We start from the raw sequence: 22,126 nt of genomic DNA, 5'->3' as shown, positions 1-22,126 counted from the left end.
ATCACAGTGAAACCCAGGGAAATTCGTTCATGAGAGTTTCCTGGGTCTTTTCTCCCCAACATTCATTAAGCATTTTAGATGACGATGGTGTTTAGAGTCGCAGGTTCCATGTTCTCTTTCCCTCTTCCTTTTCTCTGATGAGTGATGGATGGACGTAGCTTCAATCTTGATCATCAACATGTTCAGGTCTCGGTAGGTTTTGTATGCATGTCAACCGTCGCTGACGACCTTATGAGAAGCACAAATACCATCTTTTTTTTTATACGTGTAATGAAGACAAACATGCGTGCCACTACTCGAATCTTGTTTGTCCTCGTAAGGCCTGGTGTTCAGGACTCGCGCTGGGCTCACTTCTGTCTCCAATTCAGCACCACTGCATCGAGAACTCTAGCAGAAAATCACAGTGCATCTGTCATTGTCAATAACCTCACACTGAATCTGCTGATACTTTTCCTGGTAGTGCCTTGGAAGGTGTTTGTTTACTGTTTCGCATGTGTGGCCCTCAAAGGTGCCGTTTTTGTTTACGTTAATTAGGAGACTCCATTCTTCTGTGTTCCCAGATGGCGTCCATCTCGCCTCCCACATTTGAGTTCTTAGATCCGTTCTGCAGGTCTGCAAAGGCTCTCTTCACGTCACGTTTCCAGTAACATAAAACCCAATATGCTCACTGCAGTTCCTAGGAAGCTACCTGTTTGGATTCTGCATGAGACTAATACCACGCTTTGAACGAAGAAGAAACTATATGACAAACAAATACACTGTGTAGCCATGTCGTCCTCACCCTCCAAAACCTGGATAAAGATTGTTGGTAAGGAGCCGTATGGCAGCAGTAACATATGAAATTACTGTTCCATGTATCTGCCCTAAAGATTAGAGTAGCTTCATATAAATGTGTAACTTGTAAGACAATGTTCCATAAATCTGACCCAATATGCATGGAACACTCACATATTGTTATTATTGTGGCTCCTAAAGACTTAAAATGAAGGGAAGATAGATCTGCCGGAACAGTGTGTTTCTGCTCTCTAAATGCTGCCTCATGAGAGGTGGAGGTCAAGTGAGTTCGCTTGAGGCTACTTAGGAGGAGGCCCCTGTTTCCCAAGGTTTTTCTTTACGGGCATAAACAACTAAGTAACTAAACCATTCCAACATTTAAAAAGTAACTAAACCACTCCGAAAGTCGGCCGCTCTTTTTGAACATATTACTTTAGGACCATGCCTTTTCTTGCATGAAAAGAAGATTTGAAAAAATAAACTGTGGTGTTTTAGTTCTTCTCAAACTTTCTCGAAGTACAAGTGGTGGTCTGACTCCATTATAAAAAAATATTCTCAAAGTTGCAGCTAAGGTCATGTGATATTTCTCAACCTCAAGAAAATAGACTTTAATTTGCTGATTCATGTCGTCGATGGTTTCATTTTGTTTCTTTATTTCCTTTGAAGATACAATTCTAAGTAGAAGAGAACATGATGGTCTATATGCACTAGTTCAATCCTTCAATGATAAACTAAAAAAAGAAAAAAAAAATGAACTAGGTTGAGAGAGTGAAGATGATAAAAATACCCTCATACAACAAATACAATGCACATCAGAAAACTCAGCCTGCAAAAAGCACACCGGCCATGGAGATGCACCAAATCACCAAAGTTGCTAGGAAAGCCAGAGATGATGAATTCGGTCGACTAATCAGTCACGTCAATGAAAAGGAAATCCTGACAAAGTAATTTCCCAGAATTGCTTATATAATTATCTTTTCTCCAGTGAATTTCACAAAACACATTCAATTCTTCCGCAAAAAAATTAGGGAATTCCATTCTGGGAAAAAGGCCAACGGTAATCATTATTTTAATGCTTCAGTTACCATTAACCAGGAGAAAACTGCCTTCACAGTCCAGATGGGCTGAACGACTATACGACCGAGGAACACATGAAGCTCAAAGCGTTAATCGTTACAATTAGGAGTCCACCAAGATGAGGAAGGAAGCCATGATCAACTATTTGTAGAAGCAACCGCTGTTCCCTGATAGTTAGGAAATTGTGAGAAATCCTTCGGCTGTTGCTCCTCATCTCCATCACCGCTCTCTTCCGTATCCCACAGGAAGCTGGCATATGCTGCAAGAACATGACTGCAATGACAAAGCAATTACTCTCAGTAAAAGAAGTTCTGAAGAGCAACCAAGGAGAGGAAATATGCAAAATTTACCCACCTATCTTCTGGTGCAGCTTGAACTGATTGCTCAAAGTAACTTGCTGCCCTGTCATGATTGTGATGAACCTCCCAGATTAATTTAGCATACTGCGACAAGATTTCTCCATCTCCAGGTTCTACCAGTATCGCACGAGAGTAGAACTCCTCAGCCTTTTGATAATCTCTCTTGGTCTGTTGTGGAATCAGGAGAAATCATAGAAATGATTTGGTAAATATTGCCATACATGTTTTGAAGAACAAAACTGTGATACTTCAGGCTGTTTATCCTACCTGGATGACAGAGACCAGATTCTATGGGGGAATGCTATTATCATCCATAAGATTAAGAAATAGAATCAATAAGTACAACAAATTATATTTGAAAAATCAAACTAGAGATCAACGGAAAGACAAGCTGGGGCTAAGCTAATAGCACCACTTGAGCATCAGAAGTTTGCACTCGCATTTGGTCTAGGACATGTTTTGTGAGGATGTGAAGGGGAGAAGGCAATTCATAATTGAGATCGACGCTAGAAATTCTCTTAATGCAATGATCGGCATAAATTTTGCCCTAATAACATCAAGTATCTTATTCTAGTTGAAGAAAAACAAAAGAATCTGCTGCCAGTTCCAAGAAAACCAAACAAGGAGGAATCCAGGAGTAAGAAAAATGAACAAATAAATGTGTGAAATTGTTGTGAAACCAAACAAAACAGACCGCACAGCACACAATCTTAATAGCCACTATGAACATAAACCAACTGAATTTTTGTTCTTCAAGTACTAATAAAGTGAAAAGCGGCATTTGGTGACTCACCTGATACAAATACTGAGCATAATTCCTCAAGAACAAAGGACTTGAAGGATTTTCAGCAAGCATCTTTTGGTAATATTTCTCAATATCAGCCTCATCACCGCCGCCGTTGCCGCCGGTTCGTGGCAGAGGAATGTTGTTCCCATCATTTCCACCAGCCAATGCTTCAGCAGGATCAACCAGACCAATCCCGGGTCCTTTGGCCAAAAACGGAAGTGTAGCACGACTTCCTTCTTCCTTATCTTCCGCTTCCAGGTACTGCCCGTGAATTTCCCCATTTGGAAAATTGAAACTTCCTTCAACAGAGATGATCCCATCGGTAAATGTTATGGTCCTCCCTATTGAAGCCAGATCATTTCCACCCCCATCACTACCCCTCCCCCCTTCCTCCTCCTCCTCCTCCTCTTCCTCCTCTTCTTTTCCCCTGCTTCCGTTTCTGGAAAGCGAAAAGGAGAGAATAGTTTCCAGTTTGGAATTTGGCCGCCTAGAAGACCTGAAGGGCATCAAGTTATGGAAATCATCCCTCTCCGTTTCCACTCCCGCAAGACCTTGCAAGTTTCCATCCGATTGAACACGCCGGATGCCTCTTCTGCCACCGGTTTCGGCGCCGAACTCGCTGTCCCAATCGGATGTCGGCCAATCGACGATGTGATTGATTGGGGAGGAGTTGCAGGAGAAGCGATGAAAATGATGGTGGCTGCCGCCATGGAAGGAGAGCTTCTTTACGGCCTCTGAGCAGGAGTGCTTCATGGCGTTGCCGTCAAATGCATTGGGACTCTCAGGGATGGAAGATAAGAGGGATCCCAAGATGGGGGTGGAGGAACTTCGAAGCAACATGACGGTGGCGCCACTGAGTTGAATGAGTACCCCAACGCGGAAGATTTGGAAGGAACTTATAAACGAAAATGAGCTTCATGGACATCTTCTATCGCCAAGCAATCCTGAACAGGTGGCTTGCGTCTCCACCTCTGTCTGCCGAAAGAAACTGACGGTTTGCATCGCGACATCTGGACCCGTTGGTTCTCCGAGTCTTCTCTGCGCGGTCGCTTTTCTCGAGATTGCAAGAATCTGTAAATCGTTTTCCAAACTTTCAGCAATCTTGGAAGGGCCAGTCTGCAAACGCCTATTGCTAATAAGGTTGCGTTTGGTTCAGATTGGTCGGGCTTATTATACCTGACACTTGATTTGCCTTAAAATTTGAATCTCAAATTAGAGTTTTTCTTTTTCAGTTTGTTATTTTTGCAAATTGGTATTTCCAAAACGTATAATTGTTTCAATGGCCCAAGGAGAAAATTTAGTTTTGAACTCTTGTAAGTTGCCAATCTTGGAAAATGCAGCCAGCTTTAGCTTGTAGGGAACTTGAAAATTAGACCATGGCCATCGTCTTCGGATCACAGACTCTAAACCCAAGTTAGTTTTTGTTTTTTCAATCCAAAATCTGACCTATTAATCCTGTTTCTATAGACAATTTTCATCATATAAATTAATGGTTTGACCTTTTTCAGATATATAGTCATAGTCACTTTATCTATACATCACAGAAACTGTGGTTGAAGAACAGTTCAAACCAAATTCTTGACACCAGCAGCTGCTGCTGTTATCATGAGAATATACCATTTCTTTCAAGCTTATATCCCCAGATGGTTTGATGTTTCAGAAGATGTTCTACGAACTTCGTGTTATTTATGAACATAACAACTGCGTGATCGAGCTGGGATCAAGGCTTTAAACTCGGAATATAACTCGGTCGGGCTGGCCAAGGACCTGACTTTGGATAATTTCCAACAGATATCTGGGACCATGTCCATGTAGATGTCTACCACTGATCCAGTTTAGAGCGTAACCACAAACCAATTTAGGGTCTTCATTTGTGTCAGAAAGCGGACAGAGTCTGTGTTTAAGTGGGCCTACCTTCAGTCAACTATAGTCGGAAGAATAATTGGAGAGAGAGAGAGAGAGAGAGATTGCATAAATTGATAGGGACGTCTTAGATATTTTTTTTGCAAAACAAAAAAAAAAAAACCATGGATGGTTTTCCTTCCTTCTTGAAAATGCACGTCCAAATTTTTAAAATAAAATCTCAAGTTGAAAATCTGACAAAAAGCATACATTGGGGAAGAAAATGATCTTTTGACTAAATTTGGACTAAAACAAGTCTTAGGAAATATGGACCTTTCTCTCTCTAAAATATAAAACACATTCCCACTTGGTCGGCTCCCTCCCTCTCTCTCTCTTAAATGGATTGGACTGCGATCATGATTAATTTACTATAACCGATTTGCTAAAACACCATCCTTAATCCAGTCCACTACCCCCACGTTCATGAGGCATGAAAATCCTTACTTTTGACATGGAAAAGAATTAGAGCGCGTTTGGATGACAGCTTAAAACGAAGTTTTTGAGATAAAACCTAGTTTTACCTTCAAAACAAGGTTTTCAGCGTGTTCGGATAGAATGAAAAATGGATTTGACAAAATCCCATTTTTCACAAAGACTGGTTTATAAAAAAACTATTTTTCAGCGTCTTACCCAAACATAAAAACCAATTTTTAAAAACCACTTAAAAAACATTATTTTCACAAAACCAAGTTTTTTAAAAAACTGGATTTTGGAGGGTGTCATCCGAACACCCCATTAATCTTCATAGGACCATGGAAATTTACTTGGTTGAGTTGTCAACGTAAGGCCGACAGGACAAAAAAATGTTCGCTTCTAGTAGCGATTCACTTATCAGGTGAGGAATGGGGGGGGCGCCTATGGCCCAGATAGTGTTTCAGATTTAGATTAAGTCAAGTGATGACCTGCGAACACTTTCAACATTCACAAGTTCGCCGCTGGGTAGCTAACCTTCATTACACAACTCTTTTCCAAACACTTCCTAATTTAAAAATACAGCACCTTATGCTAGAAGACACCACAGAACATTTACGTGAATCCCCTCCTTGAACAAAGGTCATAGAAAAGCCCGGGCAGACAATATATACCGACAGTTGTAAACCAGATGCATGTAGCCCACATGCCTACAGCTTCAGGTTTAACACTTCTAGAGATAATCTCAACTTCGCTGTTATTGTGCCAGTAGACTGCAGCCAACCCATACCAATGGCATAACTAAGTGCAACTTTGATTATAAGGACCCAACCTGGTGGCGCATGCCAACAAAAGGTGTGTTCAATGAGCAAGACCGTTGGAAGGACACCCAGGCCAAAGGAGCTCAAGCTCGTCTGCTAGTGAGACTAACAGTGAGCCTAACATTTCCTCTTTCCTTTCATCAGGCACTGAAAATGCAACTTGTTCCGGACCAAAGTCATTGATCTACAAACCTGGCTGTGGATAACTTTCTCACACCTCATTTCGCATCTTGGTTCACTTGTCGAATTCGTATACAACTCATGGAAAGCACGACTTTCCAAATCTTTACAAGAACAATCCCATTCGCTAAACGTATCGAGCAAGCAGGGTGGCAGCGGAAATCATGTATCCACAAGCATCTAGTATATTCAATAATCAGAGAAATTTCATTTCACTGCCTGGATGTTCATAGTAGGGAGACTAAAGTTGTACAGCACAGAAACCCAAAGAAGGAAACAATTATAGAAGCAAAACAGAAGAAAATAACGAACCTGCTAAATGCCAATCCTTCAGCATGTGAGCACCTTCCTACAGACGGTAACAGACAATTTTACATATATCAAAGCATCCCCTATCTTACTGAGATCAGTGATGTGTGGCCACCATTGGCCTTCTTATCTTTTTGGCTCAAGTTCAAGCACAGCCAGGCAACAAAAAAAAATTAATAAAACTAACTCATTGTTACCTCGACTGTCATGTTCCCGCAGGGCCTGTAACTAGTTTCCCCGACTTTGCAATGCTAATCCTAGGGGGGCACTCCCATTTCTACGGGATGAAGCATAGTACAAAATAGTGACAAGGATCAGGACGAGTCAACCAATCTTTCTAGCTCAGTAGTAACCGCTATAGTATGCCTGAGGCGCAGCAGCAGTTTGAGGTGCCGGGGTAAATGCTGGAACAGGCTGTGTGTAAGTCTGCCAAAAAAAGGAGAGATGACTTAGGACCAACAGTCGCCCAGAAAGATGTCGGTCATTCAGACTATATATGAAGCAATTATTAAGAACAACATGCATGCCTCAGAACAATTAAAACCGATACTTTATATTCTCATGCTTTTATATTAAAACTGATCAGTGGTTTTTCCTTTTGGTATTTAATTGTAATCAGAAATGTAGGTAGCTTCTAGCCGAAAAAGGGGTAAACGACTAAAATATCCCTTGGTTAATTATATGAAATTTCCAATAACAAAAGGACAATTAGTATCACCATATCTGATCATAAGAACAGGACCGACATAGCTTTTACCATATCAAGAGATCCTAATTTTCTTAAATGATGCACTAAGAAGGTATAAACACACACTGTTTTTCCTCGTCTCCCTGCATAAACCATCTTGTGTGCTTTTAAGTTTTCTTCCAACCACCATCTTTCCTTGTAAACCATTTGGTGTGCTTTTATGTTTTCTATTCCAACCACATTTGCTGAAGTAATTTTCCTTTTCAATTTGAAATCTGACCATTTATTCACTTGGTGCATTTTACAATCCATGGAAACAATGCAGGCAAGGTTTCTCAGGGAACACCATATTTAAATCATTTTTCCTTGTACTGAGTGGATTACACGTGCTTGCTAATGCCAAAGTTCCCATCTCAATTGAGCTTTCCCGAAAAATGTACTTTAAGTGGCTAAGAGATACGATTTAAACAACTTATGCATGTCCTGAAGTCTGTGATGTTCAAAAAGGAATATATGCCAGTAGTAGTACCTGGGAAGGATACGCCCCATATGCAGCCTGTTGAGGAGCTGACGCCACAGGTTGAGGATTGGGATACCCATAAGTACCATAGCCAGCATAACCAGCCTGTCACCAAAATGCAGGTGTAACTAAAAAAAAGTGAGAAGAATGCCTTTCCAAGAAAACCAGAACTTAATGGAATCACAAGAGATTAATTAGGATGGCAGTGAATTCTGATGCAACTATGCAGCATGAGAAGAATGCTACAAGCAACAGAAAATTTCATACTTTCTCATCATCCAGTTCTCAGCAATCACCTCAACTAGAATTCTTCCATACAATAATTTTCTAAATTATCATTTCTCAAAATTTTTAGACAATAAATGCTTTGCTATTAATTTTTTTTTATAAAATTTAAGGGAATAAAGAGTAAAAAGGGAATAAAGAGTCACTCCTACATTCTGGTACCACCCTTTTTCTCATGGTACTATTTTTCCATGCTACCACCATTACCATGATATCTATGTTAGCATGATATCCTAGAGAAGAAAAAAAAATAGTTCATATTAGTTGTTACAAAATTAAAGATAAAAGCAACTGCTATGATGAAATTTCCAAAACGTTAGACAAATAAACCATAAAAAATGTCCAAATCTCACTGCCATATTTATGACCAGCTTATAATAGAAAAGAAGAAAAGACACTGCCTTTTCCTCCTCCTCCTCAACCCCCACCCTAAGGAAAAGAAGATAAAAATAAAATCTATTAAATACTCGTAAGCATATCAAACCTGTGCAGCATAGCCAGCGTTCCATTGATGGGCCTGTGTCTGCACTCCTTGTGACCACCCTTGAGGCTGTGGACCATAACCAGCCACCAACTGCTGCTGAGCATTTGGATAAGCACCCATAATAGACTGAACTGGTGAAGCAACCGTAGAAAGACCGGCATATGTTCTTGCTAATTTTGCCTTGTCTGAAGATAAGAAATCATCAGCACCCCTCTTTCTCGACTCGGATGTACTCTTCTGATGTGAAAAAAGCTTGGCATGCCTATTTTCAGCCTTTTTAATTGCTTGAGCATCCCCAAAGAGATCCAAAAACTACATGAAGTTGATCCAGATCAGAAACATGTATTAGAAGAGGCTATACATATGCATAAACATGGGCACAAAGACGTGCACGCATGCATGCACCCCCAGAGTACTGGCCTACTTTAATGTTGCAGTTTCTTCTCTTAATCTATGTGAAACCAGTGTGGGTGTGGGCACATGTTGGAAGATGAAAAAAACTTGAATGTAGGTGCATTACACATTACACAGCCACTTGTATAAGCATGATCTACGCATGTACTTCCAAACAGTGACAGCCTTTGACCATTTCCTAATGGTTGTACCTCCCTTTTTCCATAACAAAAAGGGTTCTCTTCCTTTTCTATTTAATATAAAAAAGAAAAGCCAGGAGCTGAGATGCTACCCCTCCGTCACTCCATGATTAAATAATCAACAGAAAAAAGAAGAGAACTGATGTCACTCTCTTTATTGTGAACGGATACCACTCTCTTTATCGTAGTCTCCTGCCTATGCACATATACACAACATAGAAATATTGCATACAAATGAACATCATATATGTGTGTGTGTGTACTTATTTATATTTATATTTTTCTGTATTCGCTCATATTTAATTGGCTTCAACAAGGACCATACAAAAAAGAACCAACCCACAAGCATGCACGCACAACACACAAATACATATGTAGATGTTTCCAAACATTTGCATTTTCAGTAACTGTACACACTCACGTAAGGTGGTGGATACCAACACTAATATATGCATGTGCAACATAGGTTAAAGATTTGTAATGCACTATTATTTGATATGTTCAGAATAAAGAACTTATGGTGTGACCTAATATAGAAATTCTGGTGATGATCCGGTATTGCTTGGCATCTCCACACTAGGAACTCCAGAACAATATCTCGTCATGAAAGAATGTAGCCTAATAAGACCAAGCATCATCAAGTTTATATTAGTAGAAGTGAAAAAACATTACCTCAAGAAATATACTGGACAAGTCTTCTCTTTCTGTAGCACTAACTGCAGTGGAATTCTCAAGGTTTGGAGATATAAACTTCTCTACAAGGGCATCCAAATAGTCAATCCGCTTCGGAAGAGACTGAATAGATTCCAGATGGATGATGCCCTACACAGAAAGTGGAAAGATGTAGCTCAGTTCCAACATGCAGACAAACCTATAACAATTCTCCATGGCGAATAGGCAGAATAGGAGATAAATAAACAGTAAGACAACCTCCAAAAGTGGCTTTGACAGAGGAACTCGCTCAAGTGATCCACTTAGCACCTCTCTTGCCTTCTCCAGATTTCCAGCAACCTATCAGTCAGCAAATGTAACATATATTAATGTGGCTAACTGTTAGTCTCAGACCCGATGATCGGGCTGGGATTAATGCTTTAGTGTTTAAATGCTTTATTTACGGTGTTATATGTTTCAGTTAGCAGACAGGCCTGAAGTGGATAGGGTGGATCAGTTAGGTTTAATAAACCCAATCCAACAGAGTTGATGGATACGTTAAATGAGTGGGAGATTAAACCCTAATGTTAATGAAAACAGAATTTGGGGAAGCTGCGCTTCTATTAAGTGTGTGTGAGTGTTAGCCGGCACTAACACAAATACAACAAATTGATGGATCACAGTCTTCAGAACAAGCCACAAGGACATATGTACAACTGACCTCCCTTCCATTTACTCATTCAACCAAATGCTGATAAACATTTGGCAATTATCTAAGAGATTAGTGACCAATGATTAAAACAAATACATATTTCTGCAGAAACAATTGGACTAGCTTTCCTGCTAAACAACAAGGATCCTGTGTCGCATGGCTACAGGTATGATGAATAATAACTAATAAGGGACTCCAGAAAGGATAAGTATTGAAGTACAGACAATCAACTGCAAGATAGATGATTCAAAAAGATAACCATACAACCCTTCCCCCTCTTTTTCCTTCTTCACCCAACACCTCCGGCCCATACCCTTTATAAAACATGTTGATTCGTATATCATTGTGTGTGTATGTGTAGGTATACCCACACATACTAAGCATGTGTCTATAATCATTGTCACAACTATCTTTCTTGGTTTTTTCTCGAATACTTTTCAGCAAAATTTTTCTGAGGAAAATTTCTGGAAAAAATTTGCAAATTGAAAAAAAAAATAAAAAATTCTAAAAGTTACGAAAAGATAAAAAACAATGAGAAACCAATAATCGCAAGTGAAAAACTTGCCAAAAATTACGAGATATTCAATTTTGCTGAGATTTCCCCTTTCTGTTGTTTTATTTGTTTTTTTCATAAATATGACGAGATTTATGAAAATCTCAGCGATATCTGCAATGGTGGTCTTGGACTGTATGGACACATAGTCTCTAAATAAAAAAATGGGAAGAGAAAAATCTAAAAAATTATAGGAAAAAGAGAGAGTTCCTTTCAGGAAAATATTCATCTCACATGCATATGAATAAATAGAGAACGTAAAACATGTCAAAATTAGGTTAAAGAGGAAGAGGTGATAGAATCGGTGTGAAATTGTAACGTCTATGCCATTGCCCCCTAGAATGCAATGTTTCCAAAGTATATAAAACATGTCCATGCACAAATTACTATTTCACATGGGTGTTGCTATGGGTGCGGCACAAGTACAATGGCCAAAAGGGACAAAACTCTTTGCCCCAAAATTTCTCTCTCATCATGAAGGCTCTACGCAAGTAGGTCCTCTCTCTCTCTCTCTCTCTCTCTTGTTGGCTTTCAGGTTTCAGACTTCTTTTCTTTTATTTGAGTTTACAAAAAAGTTAAATATCTAAGCCATACGCAGATGGCCCGGCATATGTGTGTCAGCATATCCACATACCAATGTGGGGACCCAGGCCAATCTGGCACACCCATGTGACAGAGACAAGTACATAGGATATAGTTTGTTCACGGCTCATAAATTAACCCAAAACAAGAACGTATTCAGTAAAAGGGATTGATTAGTTATGCACAACTCGCCAACCCAAATTTTGGTTCAACTACTAGGCTTCAGCATCAATACAATTAATGCATGTTAAGCAATTATCCCACCAAAGATGAATCAATTATAATGTCTACACAACATACCAGATACAGAAACCTAGAGTACTGAACAAGCAGCACCGGCAGCATCTGGGACTGGTCGTTTCCTTGTTCAGTAGCAATGGCCTCCTCGTACACAGAAAAAGCTGTTTCTGGGTGTCCCTGGAAAACCAAGTCATGAATACAAGAGTTCTAATGTATAGAAGAATAAGCAACAGATAGAAATGACGAGTACCAGCCTGTACTCCATGTTCGCATGCTTGACCACTGCCTCAACAAGACCAGGTGCTATTTCTGAATGTATAAGACGATATTCAGCACGAGAACCTGCGATATCCCCGTTGTGTTCCTTAAATCTAGCAGCAAATAAATGAATCTCTGGTTGTCTCTGTAAAAAGTTTCAAAATAATCCATGATAAGCAAAGTTGGGATTTGCGTGGAAAACAGAAAATCTGTAATCATACACAAAAGTAATCAGGAGTCCAGGACTAACAGAGGACAGGACATGTATGTGTTAGGCTGCCATCTCATCATAGATCACTATTAACAGATCCAATCCATTAAACATTCCATGAAAATAAAACTTCACATATGAATGGCAGTGTACATAAATCATACAAATTACTATAAAATACCAAAGCTTATAAAGCACTTTTATCAAAATTAGGATACGTAAGTCATGATCAAGTAAAAATAAACTACCTTGACAAATACTTGAGTAGCCCGAGCAAGGGCATTAATTGCCAGTTCCATACTTCCATTTGCTTCCATGCATAGAACATATCGGATCCAAAACTCGGAATAGTTAGCACAAGCAATAAGGCATCTCTCGTATAGCTTTACAACCTGATCATATATGAACAAAAAGGTCCATCATTCTGTGGTTAGAAAATGCAAATATAGACAACTTCTAGATAAAAACTAACAACATTCACTTAAAACAAACTGTTTACCATCTGCATCATACAACCAAATGGCTATCCAGAAACAAATAAGCTGAAAGAAACACCTGTTAGAAGTATTTAACATGCATGAGTATTAACAAATATGAACACGTATAAATTAGCAAAATGCAAAAGGCCGGAGTGCAAATGGAGAAGTGCATGACAAGCAAAACCAATGTTTTTGATTAAATAAGAACCAAACACTTGAACAGTACATGTATCATAATTCAGAAAGTGGCACACGGTAACAGCAAACTCCAATCAGGCATCACCTGGGCCAAAAGACACTAAAAGATTACTACAGCTTTTCCCCAATACTAATGGATTACGGAAGCACGGTTTTTCTTCCTTTTCCTGGTTTGTGTTAGGAAGTATAGTATATTTCCAAATTAATTTTCATTTTTTTATTCAATTTAAGTTTAGATTGACAACCACAGTATAATTTTATTTTACTTCCTGAAATGATACTATTTTAGTTTATCACCACATGTTGTATAAACTATAAAGAAACAAAAGAATCTTAGCTTGTCCAAGCAATCAATATGCCTTGAAGATTTTACAAGGTAAATGATTCAACCAATAGGTTCATGGACAACTTGCCCTGTTTAAATAAATTTGTGTATCAAACTGTCTGGATTTTACTCTGCATCAATACCTTATGAGAATTGAGCAGCTTCATCAAAGCAACATCACAATATTAAGATGGCCATTTATCATCATAAAGAAGATAATGAGATGTCTAACAGGAGGAATTACAACAACTTCTAGCTTGTCCATTGAGGAATGAACATGGTGAACATGTGTCATAGAGACTTAGCATATAAATGACGTCTCAGACTTTCAGTCCAACCAAGATATTATGAGCTATATGAAGGTGTGAATCATTAGATATAGAATGACATAACTGGTGGAGTCACTCGAGAATAAAAGATCTGCAGATGGAAATACCTTGTTAAAGTCAGCCTCCCTTTCAATGAAGTCAAGGTAGTTATGCCAGTTACTGAGCTGATGGTCCTCAAGGGGCCTAAAATGGAAGTATGGACGCCTGATAGCTGCCTCAAAATCATGAATCCTAGAGTCATATTCTTTTGCTTTCTTATACATTTCCTCCCTAACACCAATATACCTTTCCAGCTCCTCTGCCTCTGTCAAACTTACACTTGCAGAGTTACGAGATGGATCTCCCCCATCAGGAAGGCCCTCATCGTCAAGTCCTTGATCATTCTTCACTGCATTGGCAGATAACATAGCTTCAGCTTCTTCTGTAGTGCGTATCTCAGATAGAGGACGACTTGCGGCCAATTCTTTGAAACTGTCATTTTTTGAGAACATAATAAAAAGATCAACAGACTAGAAAAGGCACAAGCATGAAGGCTGCCATTATGGCCAATTCACACATAATGCTTGACCAAACAAGCTTTACAATTTAAAAGGAAGACATAATTTAGAAAAAGCATACTCGTTCAGCTGACTGCTAGAATAAAAGCTATTAACAACCACTTATAACAGCACATGTAAACATATATGCACAGTGAAGAAAGACACAATGTCTATCAACAACAATTCTCTACCCATTAAATTTACCTAACATCATAACTAAGAAATTTGGATAACTGTACCCTAGAGGAAAAAGGATCACGTACATGGAATAGGACTTCTCAGTATGAGCAGGAACCCTGCCAAAAGCAAGGTACTCCAACAGCTTTACCATTTTTTTTTTGACCAATTACAGGAAAGTGAAACCTTTATCTAACACAAGGAGGCACTTTAGAGGATTGGAATAAAAAATTACTGACACTTAACTTCCTTCACATAGAAATCATTTTTCAGGTCTTAGTTCTCAAATTTTCAACAAAATCCATTTTTATTGTGAAAAATGAATTGTGAGTCATACTATACCACCATAATTGATCTATTCTATTCAAAGTTTAAACTGAAAAGCATATCTAAAACAGCAATAATTTTTTAATAGATTCTTATAATGTAACAATCTTGAGCAAAAACTTTCAGCTTTATTGTTAAACGCTTCTACAAACTTCATGTTAATTGATAGACATATACAAGCAGTAAATGGGCTTAGGCAGTGGACCTTCAAAAATGGCTGCATGACACTAGGCAGGGCCTACGGGGTCCAAAAACAGTAAATGGAAGAAAGCAAGAGGAGAAAGAAAAAGAAGAGAAAAACACAAAGAAGAAAACTTTGCTAAGACGCTTTTTAAAATTGGATGCCTAAGTACTAGCAGGTCCAAGTCGGACAGAATTGACTGACTAAAAATAAATAAACATCTGAATTTACAAGGAAATATGCACAAGTCAGAAATAAAATAGAAAGAAAAATGCTGAGTTTTCAATATGAACCTGGAATACCAATCTATGTCTCAATCATCAAATACATTGACATGGAACTTGCCTGTTAAAATATCGATCAAGCTGCTGAATAGGATGCTCAAGAATTCTTGTATAGATAATAGCAAGGTTCATCCACTCCTGTTGTGAATACTCATATTCTATATATTTGTCCCAGAGAGGATAAGAGAGATAGTCTGTTCCAGCATATGCTAATCCTCTTTCAAATAACCTGAAACAGCATTAAAGAAGAAGAAATACATTATGAAGAACGTTTATATGTACCATTTACCATGGAGAACCATCCATAAAAGGGTAAATGAATGTCGTTATTCACCATATGTTGAATAAGAAGGAAAATCACTTTAACAGCATTTGCACTTCCAAACTTAGGCTGCATTTACCTTCCTGGGAAAGCCATACAATGTCCGTGAAATGGAGCAAGGCAACTAGGCCATCTTAGCCATTAACTGAGTGAGAGCTTCCCAGCAGCATTTCGTTATTGGTGCACCCATGATAGCCTCAGGAGTGTCAAAGTTAAAGAGCAGAAATTCATGATCTATATGACTACTAGATTGACCTTTTGAAAAAGAGATAGCTGAGTGGTAGAATAAAGTCACAGCAAAGAAATCAAATGAAATGAATCAAGACAGCTACAAATTACAAATGCAATTCCAGATTTGCACATTAGAACCAAACTGATCCCTAATGTGCAACATTCACAGACTTTTTCTCCATTTCCGTAATGATTCACTGCTGCAGGAATATCAGAAAAGGTTAGAGAGCAAGACAAAGCCTAAGCACTTTCCATGACCATACAAAGCAGCCTAAGTAGGTCATGCACCTGCAACAGCAAAACATACACTGGAGATTGAACTGTCTCAAGAGCTATTTAGTACCTGCGAATGGTATCTGGATCTTCATATGTTGATATTGCAAATGTACAGTAGTGCAACCAAATATCTACAGAATATGTCACAGCTAAAACTGCTCTTTCATACACCTCCACAATTTTGTCCACAGTTGCTAACCGTGCCTCATGATCTGCGTACTTCTTCCAATAGCCATAACACAATGGGAACTCAGCCAAAAATGCATCGTAAACACGGCGAATTTTCGACACATTATCCTGCAATGGGAAAAATACATTGCAATACACAATAAGTAAGAAACTGTCAAAATGAACACTCAAAACTTCCAGCTTCCAAATTTTCATGTCATCAGATCATCATGACAGTAATAAAACATTTGGCCTATGCAAACGAACATGGAGAATATAACAGAAGAATACACACAGAATATCTGTACCACATTAGCAGAAAATAACATATACAGATAAATAATGAACCCCAGAAACAATTAAATTTTAGACTTGACACAAAAAAGAAACTTTGAGGATCAGATAACCTTGTATAAGCATTCAAAGTAACAAAAGCTCCACTTTTAAATAAGATCACAAAGGTTCAAAACAATTAGAAAGATAGCAAATAGAGATCAGATGAAAGTATCATGAAACTTACAAAAATTTTAACCTTTCACCTATTTATAGAAAGAAAAAAACCCTGCTTTGAAAATTTTATAGACACCAGCCTAATGGACTATCTGCAAGGACCTGTGGCTCCTGCTCAGTTGAAGTCATGGTTAAAAAAACCCTAGGCAAATAAAAAGTAAAGTTTCTGCCACCATCCACTTTTTATTTTCTCCTCTCCACTTACCTGAGCTACATTTCCCAACCCAGGGATCTCGCTAACCACTGGATTATGTATAGATTAGTACATTATGCACACAACTAAGGGTCATTTGTTAGTCTAGCTACCAAGAAAGGTGAAGTCAGACTGCAGAAATGGCCAATGACTGCCTGGGTGGAGATATGCATACAAAATACTCTTTTAATTAATGAATACCCCAGATTGACAATGAATTTCTTATGAAAAACAAATGGGGACGCCTTATACAAACTTGAATTCAGGAAGAGATAACTTCCTGCTACAAGCTAAAGGGTTGTAGGCAGACTCAAATGTCAAAACAGTCTTTCATGGAGACAAGTGCTACTAACGAGAGAATGAAGATTGAACTGCCATCCATATGAATGTTGTTACGAGTTATCTACAATCTGATGACCAAGCAAAAAAAAACATCAAGCACATCTCCAGACCTCCGAAAGGGATGACACTACCATTTACAAAGAAATTATCTCCATCCTATTAACCTCCCTAGGATGACATATAGAGAAACAGTATTGTAACAAAACCAAACCACAAACCTCTTCTTACAACATTGCATACTATTCAATGAAATAATCTATAAGACTATTTCTCAATGATATATTGAAGGAAGTAACATACAGGATCTAAGTCACACGGGGGCGCCAACTATGGTGGCACACCCGCACCGATGCAGGTGCGGGTGCAGACCGACACGACACCCGACTCCGTCAAACCGAATCAGGTGCTGCTGACCACACCCGTTCTTTTTCATATTTTTTCTTTCACCTATTTTCCCCTCTGTGTTTTTCCCTCTTCTCTTTCTCCCCCCTTATTTTATTTAAATAAAATTTGAATTTTGTATGAGATTAAGGTAACCTTGATTAAAAAAAGTTTGAAAATATAGACAAATAAAATTACTTATATAACAAATAACATATATATATATATATACTCTCGCCGCACCCGCACCTAATTTTCTTTTGGAAATTGCCGCATTCCGCACCCCGCACCCATGTTACATAGATTTTTATTCATCCTATAGTGACATATGAGGAGATACATGCATTTTGGCAGTATCATTTGAAGTGCGCAAAATCCATTGAATTCCAAAACCAGATCTTGAGAATTAGTTTTTAACAGGAGTTTATTTATGAGTTACCAAATACTCAGTCTTGTAAAACAGGTCGGTAGTATGGATCTAAATATCTCAATGTCAGTACATGATTTGAATGGTATGAATATGATCCCGCAAACTAAACAGAATATAAGACTTTTAAAGCATAACTCAGACAGAATAAAGCTGCTGATGATGCTTATGCTAAAATCACTCACAAGATTCTCATTCCTTATATCTTTCCCAAGAATCAACACATAGGAAGATTATACCAAATCTTACAACTTACAAGGGTGTGACAAGATGGTAAGAAACAGTCTGAGAAAGACTCTTTTTTCTCGCCCAAGAAGGAGTGAGAAAAATGGGAAAGCGACAGCGTTCCAACAAGGTGTCACTGTCCATCTCATCCACCTTAGAGTCATTAACCTTTACTTAGTATAAAAATTAATCTGCGTTACGCTTCACCACATTCATGATATTTACTTAATCTGCAGTTCTGCTTTTTAGTCATATTTCATTGATAATAAAATAAATGAATAAGTTTTTACTTTACCAGATTGTACAAAATAAAGCAAAAAAAATGCACAAGTTAACAATATCCGGATGCATACTAAATGTGTCGATGATGATTGGGAGTTCATGCAGATCAAGATAGACCAATGCTTAAAAGCATTTCAGAGCTTCAATATGTACAGGCTCAGAACATAAAATACAGACCCTCAGACCCTTTACCTGAGAACCTTTATATAATTCGGAAACTTTTTCTCATGGAAAAAAACTGCAATCATGACTAATAAAAATGACATTTGGACACCCAACTAGCCATGCAAGTGTGCCATTTCTTACAATGAACTAACGAAGTCAACCACCCATTATTAGTGAGAAACTAAAAAGAAATCCAACAAGACAATCAACGGCAGCACAAGATATCAGATTCATGAAATAACCCTACTGCAATTGTGGCAGTGAAAGAAACTAATTTCTTAATTGAAATATTTCCTCTTCATCATGATATATTAGTGTGGAAAGACCACATAAGTACCTCAGCAACTTTCTCAGTCTCTTGAATAAGGGCAGTCCATGCATTAAAGTCTAATGAATTAGCCTTCACTATGGTCCACAGTCGATCTTCTTCTGAAGAAACAGCTGCCATAAAGAAAATTATGCAATCAATAATACCACCAAAAAAAATAAACCATAAAATAGCCCTTTGCTAACAAACGCAAAAAAAAGAATGATAAGAACCAAAGTGCCAAGCAGGACCACATTCTTTGATGCACAGACTGCTCAAATCCCCCAACAAGTAAGTATGGTCAAACAATAAAGAGCAATGTAACCAGCATGATATACCGTTATCTTGCACATCCTGTGTAACAAAGAATAAAACAACGGAAGAAAAAATAAGAACATGAGCACACATCAAAGGCATTTTGAAATCATAATAATTAATACCAGTAGCCTCCTCGAACTGCTGTTCCACAACCCTTGCTTCCACAGGACCATTTCCATTTTCACCACTATGTTTAATTACATTTTCATTATTCCTCGATTCATTTTCATGGGTTCCATTTGCAAAACCATAGGCACCAACTTGTGCATTATCTCCTACAGGATTACCATGACCCACAATTACTCCATCAGGAGCAGTAGCAGCGGAATCAGATGCAGGTTGATGTGACATAGAAGTTGCATCTAGTTTGGCAGTGCTTCCATCTGCAAAATTGGAAAGCTTTTTTAATCTCAAAAACTGAATGGGCAGACAAATGCCTGTCTCTACTATCAGTGGGATATGCACCTCCATCCATAGCAGCATTGAACTCAGCAGACATGGGTACTGCACCCGTATAGCCTGAAGCAGAGTAATCAACATGTTGTGACTGTTCGTGGGGATGATCCGCGTCCCCCATTGTCTCTTTGTGACCCTGAAACAATTTTGAACACATAAACATCAAATACTAGAAAGAAACTCAAATACCTTGGCAACCCAAAAACGAAAAACACATCCTCATCATCATCAATCCATTAAGAAGTAAATATGAAAATGGATAATGAAGAATAAGAGCAGCGAAGACTACCAATTCTGAACCCCAACAAAGCTTCATCATTATTACCTTTAAGGTAACACCCAAGACACTCTCAGAATGGAGGGACAGAAATTGTTGCCTTGCTTTATACACCCGAGACACACAAATTCTAGACCTACAGAATCGATGCACGAGCAGGCATTTCATCTATCTGCAACAATATGTAGCCTTAAACTCCGAACCCATGTTGCTTAACGAAAAGGCGCTCAACACGCAGACTGCTAATGCTCTTACTATCCATCCTGCGCAACAAATCGTCAGTCCCATGATTCGAACACATAATCTCTCACTGGCACACCGAACACTTCACGGCCCTTATCCCGACCATACTCAATCGGAACACCGCCACCATGTGATAACCAACACTCGCCCTAAACCAGAATATAGCAAACGATCTACCCTTCCCGTGAAAAAAAAAAAAAAATCTTACAGCCCAATCATCCATCCGAAATGGAAGCGTGACGATAAATACTTCTTGAAAGCTCGACAACCGCGGTACCAACAAATATCGGCTTTCCGTTTTCAACTTAAGGGAACTAATGAAAACAGCTCGACAAAAGGAAAAACGTGAGAAAACAAAACCAAAAGAAGCAAACGAAAGAAAACCCTAACCCTAGAACGAAGTAACGGATGAGAGAGATAACAAAAAGAGACAACAAAGAAAGGAGGGAAAAAACATAAAAAGAAAGGAGAAAAGTGCTAATGCTTTTACTAACCATCCTGCGCAACAATTCGTCAGCCCATGATTAGAACACGTAATCTCTCACTGGCAGACCGAACACTTCACTGCCCTTATCCCGACCATACTCAACTGGAACACCACCATGCGATAACCAACGCTCGACCATAATAACCCCGGGTAGCAACCGATCTAGGCATCCCGTAATAAAAAAAAAAAATAAAGCTTACAGCCCAAGCATCCATCCGAAATGGAAGGGTGACGATACCACTTGAAAGCTCCACAACCGCGGCACCAACAAATATCGGGTTTCCGTTTTCAATCTAGGGGAACTAACTAAGACAGCTCAACAAAAAGCAAAACGTGAAAAAACCAAAACCAAAAGAAACAAACGAAAGAAAACCCTAGCCCTAGAACGAAGTAACGGATGAGAGAGATAACAAAGAGGAGATAACAAAGAAAGCAGGAAAAAACATAAAAAGAGAGCAGAAGAGTGTACTCACCGAAGCGGGGGAGCCTGAGAGATTGGAATTTGCCGGAAACTTGGAATGTGGAAACGGTGATGAAATGGGCGCCAAAAGAGAGGGTAGGAGAGCGGGGAGAGTGAGGCGCCGACGATAAAGAAAGAAGCAGCGAGAAGGGTGCGGGAAGAGAACGACTCCTCTTATTAAAGTGGTGAACGAGAGGAAGGTGTCGAGGGGAGAAAGGGCAAGAGGGGATCCGACCCACTGGACCCGAGGAGAGGTGGGCTCGGACTTACTTCGATCGTCGGCCTCCGCTCCCGGCTGTTCGCCTTAAAGGCTTTTTCCGCTTGTTCTACACTTTTTTAAGTTCTTCAATTGAAGATGTTTCTCTATACCTTTTACATTTTTATTGACTCAAATTTCGCAATGACATGCACTCATACACTTATTTCCAATGAGAAAAAAACGTATGCTATGATGTCTCCCTTCCTCTTATTTTCAAAATATCGATTATGCTCTTATTTGTTTCCAATTTACAACAGCTTTTGAGTCCAACTTTTTTCTTTTTTCAATAATCGCGTGAATTTTATTTTTTCCGCGTCTTCCTTAGAATGCATATTCATTCAAATATTATAAATAACGCATCTTCATTAAAACATTATAAAAAATAATCATTAATCCATATGAGCTGACACGGGCTTATATATGGTCCAAACAATTTTCATGCTTTCTGTTGAATGCAATGCACCGACTTTGGCGAATGTTTGCTTCACGGTCCCCATATATGCCAACAAAAAAAAATGAGGGACATTTTGGTAATTCGTAAAAATATCCTTTTTAGTCTTT

General features: G+C 38.7%; 2 protein-coding genes across 6 annotated transcripts; both read right to left on the bottom strand.

Annotated features, from left to right (window-relative positions):
- Positions 1–1,696: 1,696 nt before the first annotated feature.
- On the bottom strand, positions 1,697–4,091 carry LOC116252129 (uncharacterized). Its single transcript, XM_031626207.2, has 3 exons — positions 3,004–4,091; positions 2,206–2,378; positions 1,697–2,124 (listed from the first exon to the last, which is right to left on the bottom strand). The coding sequence occupies exons 1-3, from the start codon at positions 3,835–3,837 to the stop codon at positions 1,989–1,991; spliced, it is 1,143 nt and encodes a 380-aa protein (XP_031482067.1). The 5' UTR covers positions 3,838–4,091; the 3' UTR covers positions 1,697–1,988.
- Positions 4,092–6,495: 2,404 nt separating this feature from the next.
- On the bottom strand, positions 6,496–21,566 carry LOC116252442 (pre-mRNA-processing factor 39-1). 5 transcript variants are annotated; one of them, XM_031626701.2, is made up of 15 exons: positions 21,320–21,566; positions 19,849–19,975; positions 19,506–19,766; positions 19,096–19,199; positions 16,133–16,362; positions 15,298–15,465; positions 13,836–14,199; positions 12,646–12,789; positions 12,179–12,331; positions 11,989–12,105; positions 10,121–10,201; positions 9,863–10,012; positions 8,598–8,909; positions 7,838–7,933; positions 6,496–7,046 (listed from the first exon to the last, which is right to left on the bottom strand). In XM_031626701.2, the coding sequence occupies exons 2-15, from the start codon at positions 19,958–19,960 to the stop codon at positions 6,963–6,965; spliced, it is 2,376 nt and encodes a 791-aa protein (XP_031482561.1). In that variant the 5' UTR covers positions 19,961–19,975; positions 21,320–21,566; the 3' UTR covers positions 6,496–6,962. The 5 variants fall into 5 exon arrangements, with proteins under 5 accessions (XP_031482561.1, XP_031482563.1, XP_031482564.1 ...); XM_031626703.2 differs by having other exon boundaries at positions 19,671–19,766; XM_031626704.2 differs by lacking the exons at positions 19,849–19,975; positions 21,320–21,566 and adding an exon at positions 19,299–19,419 and having other exon boundaries at positions 19,506–19,696.
- Positions 21,567–22,126: the final 560 nt, after the last annotated feature.

The sequence above is a fragment of the Nymphaea colorata genome, chromosome 4 (genome assembly GCF_008831285.2).
Source record: "Nymphaea colorata isolate Beijing-Zhang1983 chromosome 4, ASM883128v2, whole genome shotgun sequence".
In the NCBI taxonomy this organism is placed as follows: Eukaryota; Viridiplantae; Streptophyta; class Magnoliopsida; order Nymphaeales; family Nymphaeaceae; genus Nymphaea; species Nymphaea colorata.
This window is presented reverse-complemented; position numbering and strand designations above follow the sequence as displayed.

Coding starts and splice junctions, on each gene's coding strand:
- LOC116252129 (XM_031626207.2), bottom strand. CDS start 3,837: ATGTTGCTTCGAAGTTCCTCCACCCCCATCTTGGGATCCCTCTTATCT. Junction 2,379..3,003: donor ATGCTCAGTATTTGTATCAG/GTGAGTCACCAA, acceptor ATTCCACAACAG/ACCAAGAGAGATTATCAAAA. Junction 2,125..2,205: donor CAAGCTGCACCAGAAGATAG/GTGGGTAAATTT, acceptor TTGTCATTGCAG/TCATGTTCTTGCAGCATATG.
- LOC116252442 (XM_031626701.2), bottom strand. CDS start 19,960: ATGGGGGACGCGGATCATCCCCACGAACAGTCACAACATGTTGATTAC. Junction 16,363..19,095: donor AGACTGAGAAAGTTGCTGAG/GTACTTATGTGG, acceptor TTCCCATTGCAG/GATAATGTGTCGAAAATTCG. Junction 15,466..16,132: donor GATCCAGATACCATTCGCAG/GTACTAAATAGC, acceptor ATGCTGTTTCAG/GTTATTTGAAAGAGGATTAG.